This window comes from Pseudochaenichthys georgianus, chromosome 7 (assembly GCF_902827115.2).
Source record: "Pseudochaenichthys georgianus chromosome 7, fPseGeo1.2, whole genome shotgun sequence".
Classification (NCBI taxonomy): domain Eukaryota; kingdom Metazoa; phylum Chordata; class Actinopteri; order Perciformes; family Channichthyidae; genus Pseudochaenichthys; species Pseudochaenichthys georgianus.
Genome location: NC_047509.1, coordinates 38,597,548 through 38,614,511, shown reverse-complemented (window position 1 = coordinate 38,614,511; position 16,964 = coordinate 38,597,548). Strand labels below are relative to the sequence as shown.

At 43.9% G+C, this 16,964-nt stretch overlaps 2 protein-coding genes across 2 annotated transcripts in view; one reads left to right on the top strand and one right to left on the bottom strand.

Annotated features, from left to right (window-relative positions):
- Positions 1-12,174, top strand: part of plod1a (procollagen-lysine, 2-oxoglutarate 5-dioxygenase 1a) — a 38,377-nt gene extending 26,203 nt beyond the window's left edge. The window contains 9 exon segments of the mRNA XM_034088220.2: positions 2,986-3,090; positions 3,239-3,364; positions 4,436-4,577; positions 5,288-5,401; positions 5,832-5,897; positions 6,041-6,145; positions 7,379-7,525; positions 9,112-9,237; positions 10,053-12,174. Of these exon segments, the coding sequence (XP_033944111.1) occupies positions 2,986-3,090; positions 3,239-3,364; positions 4,436-4,577; positions 5,288-5,401; positions 5,832-5,897; positions 6,041-6,145; positions 7,379-7,525; positions 9,112-9,237; positions 10,053-10,208 (1,087 nt within the window). The 3' untranslated portion in view covers positions 10,209-12,174.
- A 741-nt stretch (positions 12,175-12,915) lies between these two features.
- On the bottom strand, positions 12,916-16,845 carry LOC117448928 (targeting protein for Xklp2-like). Its single transcript, XM_071203855.1, is given in 10 exon segments — positions 12,916-13,326; positions 13,557-13,723; positions 14,651-14,759; positions 14,859-15,005; positions 15,100-15,273; positions 16,054-16,146; positions 16,223-16,336; positions 16,338-16,443; positions 16,524-16,666; positions 16,755-16,845. Coding segments are annotated over 9 exon segments (1,104 nt in total). The 5' UTR covers positions 16,607-16,666; positions 16,755-16,845; the 3' UTR covers positions 12,916-13,215.
- Between the last annotated feature and the right edge of the window lie 119 nt (positions 16,846-16,964).

Here is a 16,964-nt window from a genome sequence, read left to right as displayed (position 1 = left end):
TAGGGAAAGAGACTGCTGTGCTGAGAGGATCCAACTGCACTTAGACTGGCAACAGGGTTAGCTGCAAAGCATCTTCTCCTTTCCTATCATCTAGAGCAGTGCTTCCCCAACCTGGGGGGCACCAAAGATCGCAGGGAGGGGCGCCAGGCCTCAAATGATTTTAGGCCTAATATCATATTTAAACTTACATTTATTTTATTTTTTTACATATAATCTTTTTTTTTTACATATAGTTTTTTTTACATATAATTGTAACGCAATGCATGATTGTAGCTAAAAGCCTTGTCTCTACATTACAATAAAATATAGAAATTAATTGATTAATTAATTTTAATTAATTCGCGCCGAAGCTGAAGTTACTGTGTCAGCTTCCGTAATAATAACAGTTGCTGTGGCTTGCTAGCGAACCGACTTCATAAGATGAATAAAAATGTCTGGAAAAACGTAAAGGAGATGACAGCTCATCTCAATCAAAAAGGAAATGAGGACCCTACCAAGAGAGCTATCTTAACTTAGGTTTCATGGAGGGAAGCTAGCCAACGACAGCATGAAACCCTGCTAAATGAAGAGACAACCAACAGACCATGCACCCACAAACGGTCGGGGCGTGATCGGGAACTTTTCATAAAGAAACAACAGCTTGCAAAGGCAAACAAGCCAATGGATATTAGAACAGCGTTTGTTAGGGCTGGCAGCGATGCACAGAAGGCCACCGAGGCCTCTTTGTGCACTTTTAATAGCAGAGGCAAAGAAACCACACAACATTGGCGAGCAGCTCATTAAGCCAGCTTGCATTAAAATGGTTGAGAACTGTGCGGCCCGCAGGTGGCGGAGAAGCTAAAACCTGTACCACTGTCAAACAATACGGTGAAAGACAGAATCGACAAGATGGCAGGTAACTGCGAGCTGCAGCTGCTCGAAAAGCTCGGAAACTGGCCATTTGCCATACAACTTGATGAAACCACAACTGTAGCAGACGACGGTGAGGACATTTTTACTGCAGTGGATTCTTACCTCTCATCCCACAATCTTTCCTATGAGAATTTAGTTGCATGTTGTACAGACGGAGCTGCCTCAAGATCTAACAGTCGCTTGAAAGAAAAGGCCCCACACTGCACAATATTTCACTGTGTGATACATCGCCAGGCGCTGGCCAGCAAGAAACTGTCAGAAGACCTCAGCGAAACACTCTCAACTGTAGTTAAAATAGTCAATGTCATCAAAGGTCGCCCCACCAACAAGCGTCTATTCGCAGACTTGTGCGAGGATGAAGCGCGCCAAACCCTCATCATGCACACCGTCACCGAGGTGCGCTGGCTCTCACGCGGCCGAGTGCTGGCACGCTTTGTAGAACTGAAAGAAAAATAGAAACTCGTAACCGCGCACTGTCAGAGCAAGTGACTGAGTCATTCTGGATTAAAACAGCATACCTGGCCGACATCTTCAGAGCTACAATGAAACGAACAAGCGTCTGCAAGGCGTGGAGTCCAACATAATCCAATGTAAAGAGGCGCTCGATGCATTTGTGCGCGAACTGGAGTACAGGGTCGGGAGAAAGGAGGGGGGGCTGCAACAGTTTCCACTCCTGCTGAAACGGTGCCTGTGTCTGTACGTCGCGAGTTCATCCGCCATATGAACGCACTGCAAACGGAGATGAAATCACGGTTCGCTGACATAGACGAGTACGTCTCCAAGGAATTATGGGTTTTAGATCCCTTTATTGCCAAAGTTGAGGAGGATGTGGAATACCTGGATTGCGAAGATGAGCTCACCGACATCCAAGCTGACTCTCTGTCAAAGAAATACTTCCAGGAAAAAGGATTTAAAAAGGTTTGGATTGTCAAAGGACCAAGCCTCGCTCCAAAGCTCACACTGCATGCCACGACCAGGATTATACTCCCATTCAGTACGACATATCTATCAGAAACAGCCTTCAGCGCGCTGGTTGCCATCAAAACAAAAGCACTGGACGTTCACAACGACTTTAGACTGGCTGTCACTCACATTACACCGGACATTCCATCCCTGGCTGCGGGCCCAAGGTTCACATTAATGAACCACTTCAACCTCGTCTTCTCTCTGCTACCTGTTCCACGGCAGACAAGCATTTCATTTACCTGCTTAATATGAGAGTTTTTTTTTTTGTTTTATACAGGCCTATGCCACCATATTACCATTTTTTTATTAGGCATAGTCTATTATTTTGAATTGTCCTGTTTTCGAAATTTGAAATAAATATGATGCATACAATTTCAAGTTAGTCGCTAATAAAGGCATAAAAAGACAGAAATGTATCTTTTTCTTTAATCAAAATGTTTCTTCTGCGCGTAAAGTGTCGGTTTCAGTTGGATTATTCGTCACAGTTGCTCCGATCAGATCGGTCTCCTCCATTTTGTAGATTATTTACGACTTTTGAATCCACATAAACACATCGGCAAAATCCGGCTTTGTGTTTAAACAGTTTAATCCCTTTGTGAATTGTTTCCACTTGCGCCGTCCTTTCATTTCTTCATTCAAATTCCAACAGGAGTCATTTGGGGGGGGGGGGGCTCTGGTGGAAAAGGTTGGGAACCCCTGATCTAGAGCAGGGGTTTTCAAAGTGTGGGAAGGTGAGCCTCTCTGGCGCCCCACACTTTGAATACGAACAGCTCTTATCGAGGCTGACACGGAGGGACTTCTGGGTCATTTCACTCCGTTAGGAACCTTCCAAAGCAATATTGACAAATACAAGCGCACCCATACTTGAATGATTAACACAAATGGTGTGTGTGCTTGATATGTTCTTGGTTTACCGTGCAAACCTTGTAGTATTTATATCTAAAAGAAACATTTAAAAACTCTCTGCAGTCATTCACTGACCGCCCCCTCTGGGCAGAACGTGATCTTTGTATGTTGAATGTGCGCATTGATCTGTTAGTACTGCAGGAGCGTGTGGTGTCTGACGGAGTACGCGTTCACGCAACATATGTATCTTCTCCCTTCCAGCGATGTGTGCCGGAAAGACGAGGGCTGTGACTATTTCTTCACCTTGGACATTGAAGTGGTCTTAAAGAACGAAAACACACTCAAAATTCTCATTGAACAAAACCTGCAAGTATATTTATTTATATTCAACTGTAAACAATGATCCTGTGCTCGCGGATGCCTGTGGAGAGTACATCTCTTTCTTATTTGCACGTTTCTAATATTAGTATTTGATTGGATGTATTCATATAGCAACACTTGAATTGTACTTTAGTCCCTTCGTGGCCCCGATGATAACTCGCACTGGCCGACTTTGGAGCAACTTCTGGGGGGCCCTCAGTGCAGAGGGCTTCTACGCCAGGTCTGAGGACTACGTGGACATCGTGCAAGGACGCAGAGTGTAAGATGCTTGAATATCTCTTTGATTGTAACATGAGTTCTTTGATATAGAATAGAACACAGAGCTGACATATCGTTGTAGAAAACGGCAGTGCTTCACCAAATGCAATCAAAGCTAACAGTAGTGATGCCTAAACATTTTTTGAATGAATAAATTATATATATATATGTCACATTTGGTTATTTTTTAATAGGAATATGTAATTTAACTTGTAATTATAGCTCACGACTTTTCTATATCCAATTGTCTAATTTCACCTTTTTTACAGTTACTGTTTAATCCAGGGGTGTCAAACTCAAGGCCCGGGGCCAAATCCGGCCCGCGGCTTCATTTGATGTGGCCCCACAAGAGCTTGCAAAGAATATAATATGTTTGTTATACGGTTACATGGCGATTTACAGAAGCACGTTGCCATGGAGCACAATGCATCTCAAATTTGACTTTTTTCTCAGTTTACTTTTTTTCTTCTAAATATGACCTTTTCTCAGAATTGACTTTTCTTTTCAAAGTGTCTTTTAAAATCATTTTGTGACATTCTCACTGAAGAGACTTGCAATTATTTGCCCTAGACCTCTGCTTTCAGACAGAGTTAATTATGAAGTTATTACCCTATCCGATAATAATCCAATGCAGAAGAATGATGTAATATAAATAATACATTATTTATATATATATTACATATTTATATATGTATTTTAGTCTTAAAGTTACAACCGGCCCTTTGAGTGCAACCATTATGCGAATGTGGCCCGTGATGAAATTGAGTTTGACACCCCTGGTTTAATCCAACACTTCCTGTTGCATTTCAAATGAAAGGAGGTTTTTTTTAGGCTCTGCTGTAGTGCTTCTATAGAAATGAACATTAAGCTTTATAAAGACAAATATATATATATATATATATATAAAGACAAACACGGGAAGAACACAGGAGCAGATCAGCAAACACACTTAAATAGCATATCATATATTCTATAAGCTGTCTCTCATTCAGGCCTGGTTCTCTCTCAGTGTGTTCCTGCTGTTAGACCTCGGTGTCGCTTCGCACTTCGTCTAAGATGTTCTTGTTTCCAGGGGTGTGTGGAATGTCCCGTATGTGTCCAGTGTGTACCTGCTGAAGGCCAGTCTGCTCCGGTCTGAGCTCACTGACTTCGATCTGTTCAACTCTGACATCTTAGACCCCGACATGGCCTTCTGCCACAACATCCGCAAGCAGGTCCGTGAGAGACACCGACAACATTCTTTATCCACTAACAACAGTAGTAGTACATGTATGCAAGAACTACATCCTTTCACTTTGTTCAAAATGTTCTGCTTATTCTGTCATCTGTTTGGTCTAAGGCAGGGGTTCTCAAAGTTTTGATGAGTGAGGGCCAATTTAGGTACCCAATATTGGATTGAGGGCCGCCCAAGAAAAAACGGAACACAAAATAATTCCAAAACAAATCCTTTCTTTATTGTACTAACCAATTATACATACAGTATACATTAAGAACTTGCAGAGGACACAAAGTTGGGTTATCTACAGACAGTGACTAGCTAAAATCGCTAGCTAACTCCCGTTTCTGATTCTGATAACTTACAACAGATTTTCCGCTTAACCGCAACTCGCGAGATGCCTAGTTGCCATGCAACCAGTAGTCTAGCAAACTTTCCACAAGCTGTCATTCATAATTTAGGAATGACAACCCAGGGGGCGCAGTTTTACCATTCTTAAATTCCATTCTAATTCTTACTAGATACAACCATGGAGGATTAAAATATAACGCATGCATTTCAGCGTGTCACATTAACTATCGCGGGCCGCCAGAAACATTTCCGAGGGCCGCCATTGGCCCGCGGGCCGCACTTTGAGAACCCCTGGTCTAAGGTCTCATTCAAAAACACGATGTCAAATATCTGATCTGATGCTCTTCTTTCTCTCAGGGAGTCTTCATGTTTGTGACCAACATGCAGACCTTTGGTCGCATCGTGTCAACAGAGACCTACCAGACCAGCCATCTCCATAACGACCTGTGGCAGATCTTTGAAAACCCGGTGGTGAGGCTGTTCATATTATAAGATGTGGTGAGGGGGGGGTTCTTGGTTGGCCTTCATTAGGTCATTGTGTGTATAAACCAGGGGTGTCCTAACTAAAGCCCGGGGGCCAACTGCGGGGGCCTTAAAGCGTATTCAAGTATCACGCTAAATGTACCTGTAATGTCATGAAGTGTATCGTTACAAATTTGACCCAAAGTGAAACTTGTCATTTCAAACGTACTCTCCTCCACAAGCATGTTCATGATGCATTTCTAGAAATACAAAAAAGATAAAGATTAAATCAACAGTGCTCCGATTTCACTTCCTCATTGTTCTACAGTCCTGCTTATGAAGCATCGAAATGGAGTTAAGCGTTGATATCGCACTCCATGGTGTTTCCTTGTGGGAAGCCAAAGTCATTCAGCTTGTGCTCTGTGTGTGTCTCCTTCAGGACTGGCAGGAGCGCTACATCCACGAGAACTACACCTACATCATGAGAGACAAGCTGATCGAGACGGTGAGTGCTCCGCCAGCTGCAGGGTCCCATGGTTACACATGATATAGTAAAACACATGTGTCTGCTTCTCATTTATAAAAGCATATAGAAAGACATGGACAGATGTTGTGATGCCATGGTAACCAGTGTCCTCTGTCCCTCAGCCCTGTCCCGATGTCTACTGGTTCCCGATTTTCTCCGATGTCGCCTGTGATCACATTGTTGAAGAAATGGAGCATTTTGGGAAGTGGTCAGGAGGAGACAATACGGTACGTTACTGAAGGGTGTCAGACATGGTGATACGTTCCCTCCTTTGAGCCTCCTGTAGATAACAGTAAAATATCAAATAACATTAATATCATGTCATTTATTATATTGAAATTACTTCAATTAATAATGAATAATGGAATCAAAAATAATAATAAGTTAAACTATTTCATTATGTATTGATGGAGATTTTGAGGGATTACTGGTCCGCTTTTCAAATCTCCGCGCGTCCCTAACAAGCTGGTTATCATACAGGAAGGAATCCAGAGCTACCAAGTAACCGTTAAACAATAATCTACTTTAATGGTAATATGACAATGCAATACAATCAATACATTACCATACCATACCGTACAAAGCCATATCATATATGCGTAATGTCAGGAATATGCCTACTCCTGGCCTTGTTCACGTGCTGCTTCGACCCTCCGGTCTGGGCAGCGCGAGAAGAGAGGGCGAACAAAAAGCTGAACAGCTTCTTTCATACCAACACCAACAGGAAGGGGTGGAGTTAACTCAGCCTCCACACACACATCCCCCCACATTCCAGAGACCTCAATTGTGTCTTAAAGGATATTTCCTTGCTTCCAAAGATAACACAAAGATTTCATCTCTCATATCTCCAACTTCTGGTTACACAGACTGCTTATTATTAATACAAAGTAATTAAACCCACACATATACTATTCAAGATATGTAGACTTCCCTGAAACATGACATGCTAGAGATCTTAAGCAGAATATACTCTCATCCACCTAGCACCCTGTCCTGTATGCCTACACCTCCCCCACAGAGCAATACAACCCTGTTTACTCCAACCAGCCCAGAATGTTTATAGCCATTTTAGTCCTCACATTTATGAAAGGATAAAACAGAGAAATCAATATAAAACACAAACACAGGTATTGTTTGAATAGTATTCACTTAACTGCTACTATTGATAATTACCAGAGAAACTCAAAGGGACCTCTTTTAATATCTGGAAATTGCAACAAGACTTTCTGCCATTTCAAATGTAACACACTTCTTAAATATCAGATGATAATAATCTGCAGTATGTATTAATGAAATGGATGATTCATGTTATTAATATAAAGAATATAATATGTAAGCTCTGCAGGCTTCTTGGTCAGTTCTTATTTGATATAGAGAAGACATATTGAGCAGCCATTCTCTATAATGTGTGTCTGCTGTAGGTCATGTGGTGGCTCTTATTTGATTTCCTTCTCTCTCAGGACGTCAGAATCCAGGGCGGCTATGAGAACGTGCCGACGATAGATATCCACATGAACCAAATCAACTTTGAAAAGGAGTGGCACAAATTCCTGCTGGAGTACATCGCACCGATCACAGAGAAGATGTATCCTGGGTACTTCACCAAGGTACGAGCTGGACACAGCATCGTGTCCCCCGTGGAAGGACGATTCAGATCCTTTACTTTAAAGTACTGTTACTGCATTCCAAACATCTATACGTTCACCCATTGATTTTGGTACTTCACTATAATGTATAGTGTTATCCACATCAGAACTTCATATTTAAAACAATCTTAAAAAGAAAAACTAGAGATGAAAAATAAAGTAAAATCTGAATATTTTCCTTTGAATTGTAGAGGAGTAGAAGTATTTAGTGGTACAGAAAGAAATACCTAAAGTATAAGTAGTTAAAATGTCTATGGTAATAAGTAGAGTACTTACATTACAGTCTTATTTAAGTGTTGATTATATTTCTAATCATTAATCCAAATCTGCAAAGTCACTAAAGGTATTAACAAATGTAGTGGTTAAATACTCAAGTAAAGAACAAGTCCTTCCAAATAGTACTTAAGTAGAGTCAATCAATCAAATTGTATTTATATAGCTCATTATCACAAAGGACACATGCCTCAGGGGTCTTCACAGTGTGCACCCCTTCTGTCTTGAAGCTGCCTTCACATGACGCACGGTCAAACGGCCCTGCACTGTGTTGTGTTCCAGAGTAGGCTGACCAATCAGACGACAGCTGAGCAGGCTAGCATGGGACGTTACCATAGAAAGATCTCTAGATGTGGGGGAAATAGTTGTTCCCTTCAAGGTGGGGTATGTAAGTTTGAGAAACCGGCTCGAGATACACTTTTTGTTATATTCCATGGAATGCTCTTAACATCCCGATAGCAATGAATATCTGAAGTGCTTTGACAAAAAATCCATAAAAAAATGTCATCTGTAGAAGCCGTAATACTGTAAAAAGTACAACCAATCGGATTGGATGGCCTACCTGCCTGTCAGCCTTCCATCGGGGCACAAACTTATATTGTGCCCTCATTGGTCATGTGTGCGTTCGTGTGTGTTGGAGGAGGGGCTCTGTGAGGAAGTGGCAGATTTTCTCCGGTTGTGTATTTTCAAATTCTAGCGATCTCGAGCCGGTTTCTCAAACTGACCTACCCCACCTTTAAGAGAAACTGATCAATGATTCAGAAACAAGTGTGTCTATTCTTATATTTCATAAAGTCATTATGAAAGTCAAATTAATTGAAATAGATCTCAAATGCGGGAACAGAGCAACTTCATCCTCAAAGGTTGAAGAGGTTCTGCACCCCGCACGCAGCTAACAGAAAGAACACAGCCAGCCCATCCTTCCCATTCATTATCTTAGACATGATCTCAACCTCTCCACCCTAAGAGGTTTGCAAACCCACCTTTGACCCTTCTGGAATGTCAAGCCTCTGTCTCTGTGCCACACATACAAGACAAACACATACAATTCAGCCAATCAGAGCACAAGACTTCATTATGTACATGATTCTAACCGAGTTATCATATCATGTCACTCTGTGTATCACGTGAATGCAGCTTTAGACCCTGCAAGAAGAAACTCTCAAAGAAACTCCCCAACAGTCATTGAGTAAATATACCTGTAACTCTAGCCCATGGATGAAGTGAATAGTGTGTATGCTGCTGCTGCTGCCTAACGTGTCCTCTCCCCTCAGTGCGCCACCCCTCTGAACTTCGTGGTGAGGTACAAACCTGACGAGCAGCCGCTGCTTGCGCCGCACCACGACGCCTCCACGTTCACTGTTAACATAGCTCTGAACAGGAAGGAAGTAGACTACCAGGTAAATGTGGAGCAGCTGGAGGATGTGAGGATGGGGGCGGGTCTTCTCTCTCTCTCTCTGCTTCTTCTGTCAGTCTGTTGTTGTTGTTGTTGTTGTTGTTGTTGTTGTTGTTGTTGTTGTTGTTGTTGTTTTTATTGTTGCATCCCTGGTGTTTCTTTAACCTGGACTAAACCCTCAGACATTAGCTCATGTTATTATCAGGTGGATTCATATTTAGACAAATCAAATGCTAAATCATTATGAGTGAAACTGATGATAAATATACATATATGCCGATATATACGTGGGCTTTGTGAAGATTGAACCTAACATTTCTTATATTGACATTTCTTACAATTTGATGTTTTGTAGAAGAAGTCAAACTGCACACACATAAAGCTGGTATGTATGGGAGAAGATTAGGGCTCAAATGGAATTGAGCCAAAAGTGATTTTTGTTGTAGTTCTGAGATTAAAGTCAGAATTATGAAAAAAGCAAATCTAACTTGTTCTGCTCATTTTTCTCAGATTTCTGACTTGAATCTCCGAATTTAATAAAAGAATGAACTTTGTGTCAGAATGAAAAAAGCGTTTGGCCCTAACCATTTTCTGTACGTATTACAGGCACATTCCATTCAGTACGATGTGATTGTTTGTTTAGTTATTGTACACTAAATAAGTGACATTTAGTTCTTGCACTTTGGTAAGTGTACTTGCATGTGAAAGGCTGAAGCTGGTAAATCGGTACAAAATGAACTCTAATAAGGGGAGGGATTTCAATATTCCCCCGGTGTGTGTGTGTGAGGAGCAGAGGCTGATGTGTGTGTTGTGCTGCAGGGTGGAGGCTGCCGGTTCCTCCGCTACGACTGCTCCATCGAGGCCACTCGTAAAGGCTGGACCCTGATGCACCCGGGCCGCCTCACGCACTACCACGAAGGCCTGCCCACCACTGGGGGGGTGCGCTACATCGCTGTGTCCTTTGTAGACCCCTGAACGCATCACGGCTCCCCTCACCTTCGCTCTTCTCTTTCGCTTGTTCTCATGTTAAAAATAATGTTGTTTCTCTGTTACTCTCATACACCGTCTGACCTATTAGCCACAGCACCAGAACATGTTCGCGCCACATCAGAATAGAACTGGCTCCACAGTAACACTTCCCCAAAGCTTCTCAGATGTAATATTAGCAGGAGTGATGTCGCAGCAGCAGAACCTGCACGGGGTCAGCGAGGCATCACAGCCGGCTCCCCCGGTGGAAGCTTTACAAATAGACATGTATGGTCATTTCAAGTGCTTACATTTGTATGTCTCCCGCAATTGTGTCACCGTTTCACACTCCACCTGCCTTGGGAAGGTGCCTTGTTATGGTGTTTTGGGTCCTTGGATTTAAGGGAATTGGAGCCCGGAAATTCCTGGAATGAGATTTTCTATAAGGTGAAAAATGTGAAAGAAAGGATGATAAAATATTGTCCTCTTGTGAGTTAGAAAACAGTGGTCTTACAGCGTTGTGTAACCTGCTGCAGGGTCACTGAGTTTAGTCTCATCATTCACCTGAAATGAGATTAAGGACAGAGGGTGTCGTTTTTCTCAAACTGATATTCTGAACAATCTGTGCTGTTGTATTTGCTGTAAAGTGTCTCTACTGTGGGCTATTTGTATTATATGTACAGCACTTTGGCTCGACCAAAAATCGTTTATAAATGTGCTATATAAATAAAACTTGATTTGATGATTACATTACAAAGACAGCTAAGAATTACCAATGTTCAGCCAGATGTTATCAGGAAGTAGCTCCATGCAGCGGGAACACCTGATCAGAAACGTCTCACACGCCAACCTCATCTCACCAGCTTTATTCTCCTAAGTAGACGTGTGTTACTTTAGTCCCAGTTCTGAACTCGTGTGTGTGTGTGTGTGTGTGTGTGTGTGTGTGTGTGTGTGTGTGTGTGTGTGTGTGTGTGTGTGTGTGTGTGTGTGTGTGTGTGTGTGTGTGTGGAACAATGTTGATATTTTCAGTCAGATGAAGGGGGGGAAAGTGGCTCCTCCTGGAAGACTTTTCTTTTTAAATGTGAAGTTAAAAGCATCAATCTGGTGCACTTTGAGAGCAAAATTAGGGACTAAATCTATGGATACATCTCTCAACACCCATATGAAACAGAACTGTAAACAGATTTACTTTGTCTTTCAACATTTATTTGAACAGCAAGTGGAGGCGAAAGTGACTGCACCCAACACAATAAACCTGCTAGCTAACTAGCCTAAACCCAGTAACAGAATGTGGGCAACACGTTCTTCTCCACAGCCGCGCGACCTGAGTCACACGTCACTTCCCCCTTTTCTATCCTACGGGTACAGGTAGAGACCGGTCTCAAGTCAGCACCGCTGCAGACCATACAGCCACTCCCCCTGAACCCCGTTTCCCTGCCAAAAAAAGGGAGTGGCCGGAACACTTACAAATGTGGACTGGTAGGATTTTGGCAAACAAAAAATTGTATTTGTTTGGCCCTCCAGCCCACGCACAGCACCGGCCCACCGGGAAAACTCCCGGTATTCCCAATGGCCAGTCCGCCCCTGGTCAGAAGCTACTGTTGTAGTGTTCAGACCCCGTCACATGGACTCCTCAGGAAACCACCAGCTCCAATTCTTTACCAACGCTTGTGGACAATATTGTTACATTTACACTAGCTGTCCCATTCTGTGTTGCTAAAGTACATCTTTTCTAACTTTTTCAACAGACACTTCAAAATCCTGCTAAGGCTCTCTTATTTATTGTGTGTATATATCATTTGAGAAAGGCCACACTCCCTAAATTGTTTTTGCAATATAACTGCATTTTGGGAGAGATACTGAAGTCCTTCTCTGGTGCACTCACTGATATCAGAGTCAAAGTTTGACATTGTCATTTCTTGTTACCAGCCATCACTGAGCTAAGACTACAACTTGAATAAATCTGTGAACCAAACGGTGTGTGAACTGTGATTGAACTTCTGTCCCTCGCCGTGTCAGAAGCTGGAGGTCAGAACTGACAGCAGAAGCTAATCAAGCAGTTCAGTTTGAAAACATAGCATCGGCACCTCCATCATGTTCAGCTAACATGAGCCTCTTAAAGTCATTGAGTATTTTGTCAGATGGAGCGAATTGTCAGCCGTGGTGGAGAACACTTTTAATTTACTCCTAGATACAACTTACATTTTGTGAGCTGCATCTCTATTTGAAGCATCATAAAATTAGCATTTGTTATGTTAGTCTCCACCAAATCCTGAGCAAAATAAGTGTCGTTCGCTGCAACAGCATCAAGACATTACATTCTAAAAGTGCTTTCATCCGACTCCAAACTATAGTTAAATGTGGCATGGCTGTCTTATCACTGAACAGGTGCTCAAGCCTATGGATTCTGCGACACCATCTTTGACAGAAATTTAAAATCTGTTGATGCCCTTTGTAGTTTCCTTTTAATGTTAAGTTTAAATTCAGTCATATTATACCTTCATGCCAGTTTATATACAAATTAAAATGTCTGGTGCACAAAACTCAAATGAATGCAAAGAATGAAAATAACCAGAAAAAGTCAAACTCGAGCCTTGGCCCCCAAACAGAATGCCTTTTCTGTGTCCTTGCATATTCTCCTGGCTGAATCACCACGAACAAACTGAACCTTTTATCAAATAAACTCAATAAACATTGTAACCATTGCAAAGTCTGGATTTCCAAGTGAAACACTGAAGATGTTAGAATTCCAAATAACCACTGGCTACTTTTCATAAACTTTATTGATTAAAAGCAGTATATAAAAGAAGCAAAAGGATAGAATATGCTGATTGGAATGACAGTGTGGGCAAGACATGAAAGCACTGATAGAAAGTGTTAATGTACAGCAGGTGGCTAAAGCTAAACAGATAAGACAGTAAAAGCAGCTCCTGGCACCTCAGACACATCCAGCGTTCCACACTAATGGGAAACGTTCAACAATGTCTGAAGTGGTTAAATAAAGAGCGAGTCCTGATCACAGGCGGAAGCGGTCAGAGAAGTTTGGGGAGTGGGGGATGGTGAGTGGGACTTCACTCTTCTTCACGGCCACAGGTTTGTAGTGTCTGATGGGCTGAGCAGCGTGGACCTGCAGGAAGAGAACACCAGGTTTGAGTCCCACATGGGAATCAGGAAAATAACTGTTGATATAGCAGGTCAAAAAGCGACGTAGTATAATATGCAAGGAGTATGCGCAAAAAAGACGTAGTATGTTGTACATATTGTGGAAAAGACATGTTGGAGATGTGCAAAAAAAGACTGCGTGAATTATGTTGAAAATATCAGAACAAACAAATCGTATAATCATTGTGCAGGGACCTGGTCACTCCGCATCTTGGTGACGTCGTCCTTCTCCCTCTGCTCCACCTCTTGTCTCTGCTGCTCCTCCATCAGCATCCTGAGTGTCTCCTTGTCATTGGCCAGACGCTCAAACTCCTGGCGCTCGAGGGCCCGCCTCTCGGTCGACAGCGCAAAGGCCTCCACGACTGGAAGAAGAATCATGAGTGACATGATGAGAACCGCTTCACACTTCAGAGCACTCCCAAGGAGGGTTATATGTGACCTGCTTTATCAAACTCAGTCACACCTACCCCCCAAACAACATTTGGACTCGTAGACACCGTTGTAAAGTGGAGATTCTTAGCTTTTCAATATTGGTTTTGTTCTCCATATTCATCATCACGTGTCACAATGACGGTTACCAAAACACAATTATGAAATAAAAAGACCTTCAAAGTATCCAGATTTTTTTTGAAGGCAATGTTATTATTAGAGGGGGTACCAGGCCATATATTATGGGGGTACCAGGCCATATATTATGGGGGTACCAGGCCATATATTATGGGGGTACCAGGCCATATATTATGGGGGTACCAGGCCATATATTATGGGGTACCAGGCCATATATTATGGGGTACCTTTTTTACAGGTCTATCTGATGATAGTCTGATATGACAACTCGAGTATATATTGATTATACCCGATACAACATTACATTGGTGTACACTGGGGTTCATAACAGGTGGTCATTGGAAGTATGGTGAATAATAAATAATATGCCAATCTACAGCGTAGCTAATGTTCTGGAACGTTCCGTTATATAATGTGTGGTCGCATTCTACGCAGAGCCTTGCGGTGAAATCAGTGCAGTTTTATTCTAGCTTGCGCCCCTACATGCAGAAATCTGACAATCTTGAGCCTTGCCTGGCAGCACCGCTCTCCGTTTAGGAACACAATGGCAACACCAGCGCAAGAGACCTTTTGTTGAGCATCATGCGAGTGCAGAACCCGTTTACATTCAGTTCAGTGTCACATTTCGTGAGCGACTGGCTCCACATCATCCTGCTTCCAGAGGAGATATGCAGCCAATGGCAGGATGCCTACATCCTGAGTGCAGGGCTGTTTCCACTTACCCACTGGAGCCCGCGGGCCTTTTTTAGGCTGGAAAGGCTCTTTATGAGTGACAGTGTTGGGCCTGGCTTTGAATACTGTAGCCTCCTCACGCTTTTGCTCCTCTTTGGCCTACAGGAAGAACAAAAGAAAGAAACAAAAGAGTTGTAAATCTTAAATTCAAGTAAAAGATGGCCATGAGTGAGGATGAAAATGTGGAAGTGATGGTACCATCTGCTCGGTGCGACTGCTCTTCAACGGCCCCCGCTCGTCCAGCAGCAGCTTGAAGGGCTCGGGCTTGGTGGGCTCCAGCCTCTTCTTCTCGGGGAGGAGCACGGCGTTAAAGGCTGGCAGCGGCTGGGCCTTGAAGTGAGGCACCTGGGAAGGTTCAAGGAGACAGGAGGAAGAGGTTTAACTGTCGAGTCTTCATTCTGGGGGTCAGAGGACACAGGATGTGGTAGCAGAGCCCCACCTCTTCATTGCGCTTCTCCTCCAGCTTTCTCTCCTTCAGGGACCTCCTCTCTCGGTCCCGCTCTTCGAAGGAGAACGGACACACCTCCACGTGGTGGTTCTCCTGCAGCTGGGGCTGGAAGGGGAGCCCAAAGTGAGGCACTGCGGGGGCCTTGATGGACGAGGGCTGCCTTGCCTGGCAGAAAGAGACACGTTTGGTTACGTTGAAAGAGAAGTCTTGGTGTAAACTTCCTGTTTCCAAAGGTTTTTATTTCTGGATAAAAGGTTTGTTCTATACTACATTTGAATAAAGAAAAAATAATTATGATCACTTTCACTTTGCATCTGCGGTCTTTTTGTTTGTAAAATAATTTAAAGGTCCCATGTCATGCTTCCTCTCACACACAATCTTTTCTCAGCTGCAGCTCCGCCGGTTTCTCCTCCCTGAGGCGGCGGGACAAGGCGAGGCTGGGAGTCCCCCAGCCAGGCTGCGGGTGTGTGTGTGTGTGTGTGTGTGTGTGTGTGTGTGTGTGTGTGTGTGTGTGTGTGTGTGTGTTGTGTGTGTGTGCGCTCGGGCTGGGTTTCGCTGTGTCTCGCAGACGGCCACAGGGCTCACAGGGAGGGGGGGCAGGAGCTCCAACAAGGCGTGTAGGACAGAGTGAATACACAGAGATGCTGTGAGAAGCAATGTGAGTTTGGCACATTGAACAATGTGAATCTATTCTAGTAGACCTCAACGATGGAATTATGATCAGTAGAAATGGCCGTGACATGGGACCTTTAAAGTGTTGGCCTTCTTTAACTCCGAAATGAGGTTTCTTTTTGTGTAAATTATGTATATTAACCATACATTTCCAAAAAGAAGTGATAACAAGTCAGAATAAAGCTGGCTTAAAAACAGATGTGGCTGATTATGTATACGGTATACTATGTAGGACCAAAGTTGCAGTTGATGGGAAGACAGATGTGCCCTCACCTCCTCCACCTTCTCCACACGGACCCTCTTCTTCAGGGTGAAGGCTGGAGACTCGGGCACCGTCGGTTGCAGGACCTTCTTGTCCGGCAGACCCTGTCATCAGACAAGAGAAAGTGTTGGTGTGACACGCTCATGGAGACGAGCTCAAAGCGAAAGGACTGGGACTCACCACGACTCCCTCCAGGATCTTTCTGGGCAGCGGCTGGGCTCTGAAGCTGGGGTGCTTCTCCTCGGCCTCCTGGGGCCTCTTGGTCTGCCTCTCATGCAGCCTCTTGTCAATCTGGCAGCTGGAAGCCTTCAGGCACTGTGGACTCCTTCACCGGGGGTCTCTTCAGACACTCTGCGCTCTCCAGGATCTTCCGGTTCAGCTCCAAGGCGATGATTTTAAACCTGATCAAAGAGACAGTTGAATAACCCTGGACGTATTGAGGAGTCTGACGGGACGATGGGCGAGAGGAGAGGACTCTCACTTCTGCTGCTTCTTCTCCAGCTCCTCCTCCTCCAGCTCCGCGCTGCTCTTGGTGACGGTGGGGCGGTTCCTCCGGCGGGTCATCAAGTGAGGCGTGTGTGACTGGGTGAGTTTCAGCTTATTCCCCCTTCACCCCCGAGGGTCCTGAAGAACACGGGATGTCAGTAAGTGGCCCTTCCACCCCCTCTGCACAGGACACACACCGTTACAACCAACCTGGCTCAAAACACACCTTTGTTTATACTCTTGCGACTGCGCAGGTGGTAGCGATCGGGGGTCCGATTCTGGAACTGCTGGATCTGCTGCGCCATGGGCACGTAGGCCCCCGGCCCCTCTGCCTCCTTCTTCTTGCCCGTTGACAGGTTGAAGGGTTTGGGCACGGTGCTGCACTTCAGAGCCTTTGTCTGGAGAAAATAAAAGGGGAAGAAGGGCGTTATTCATC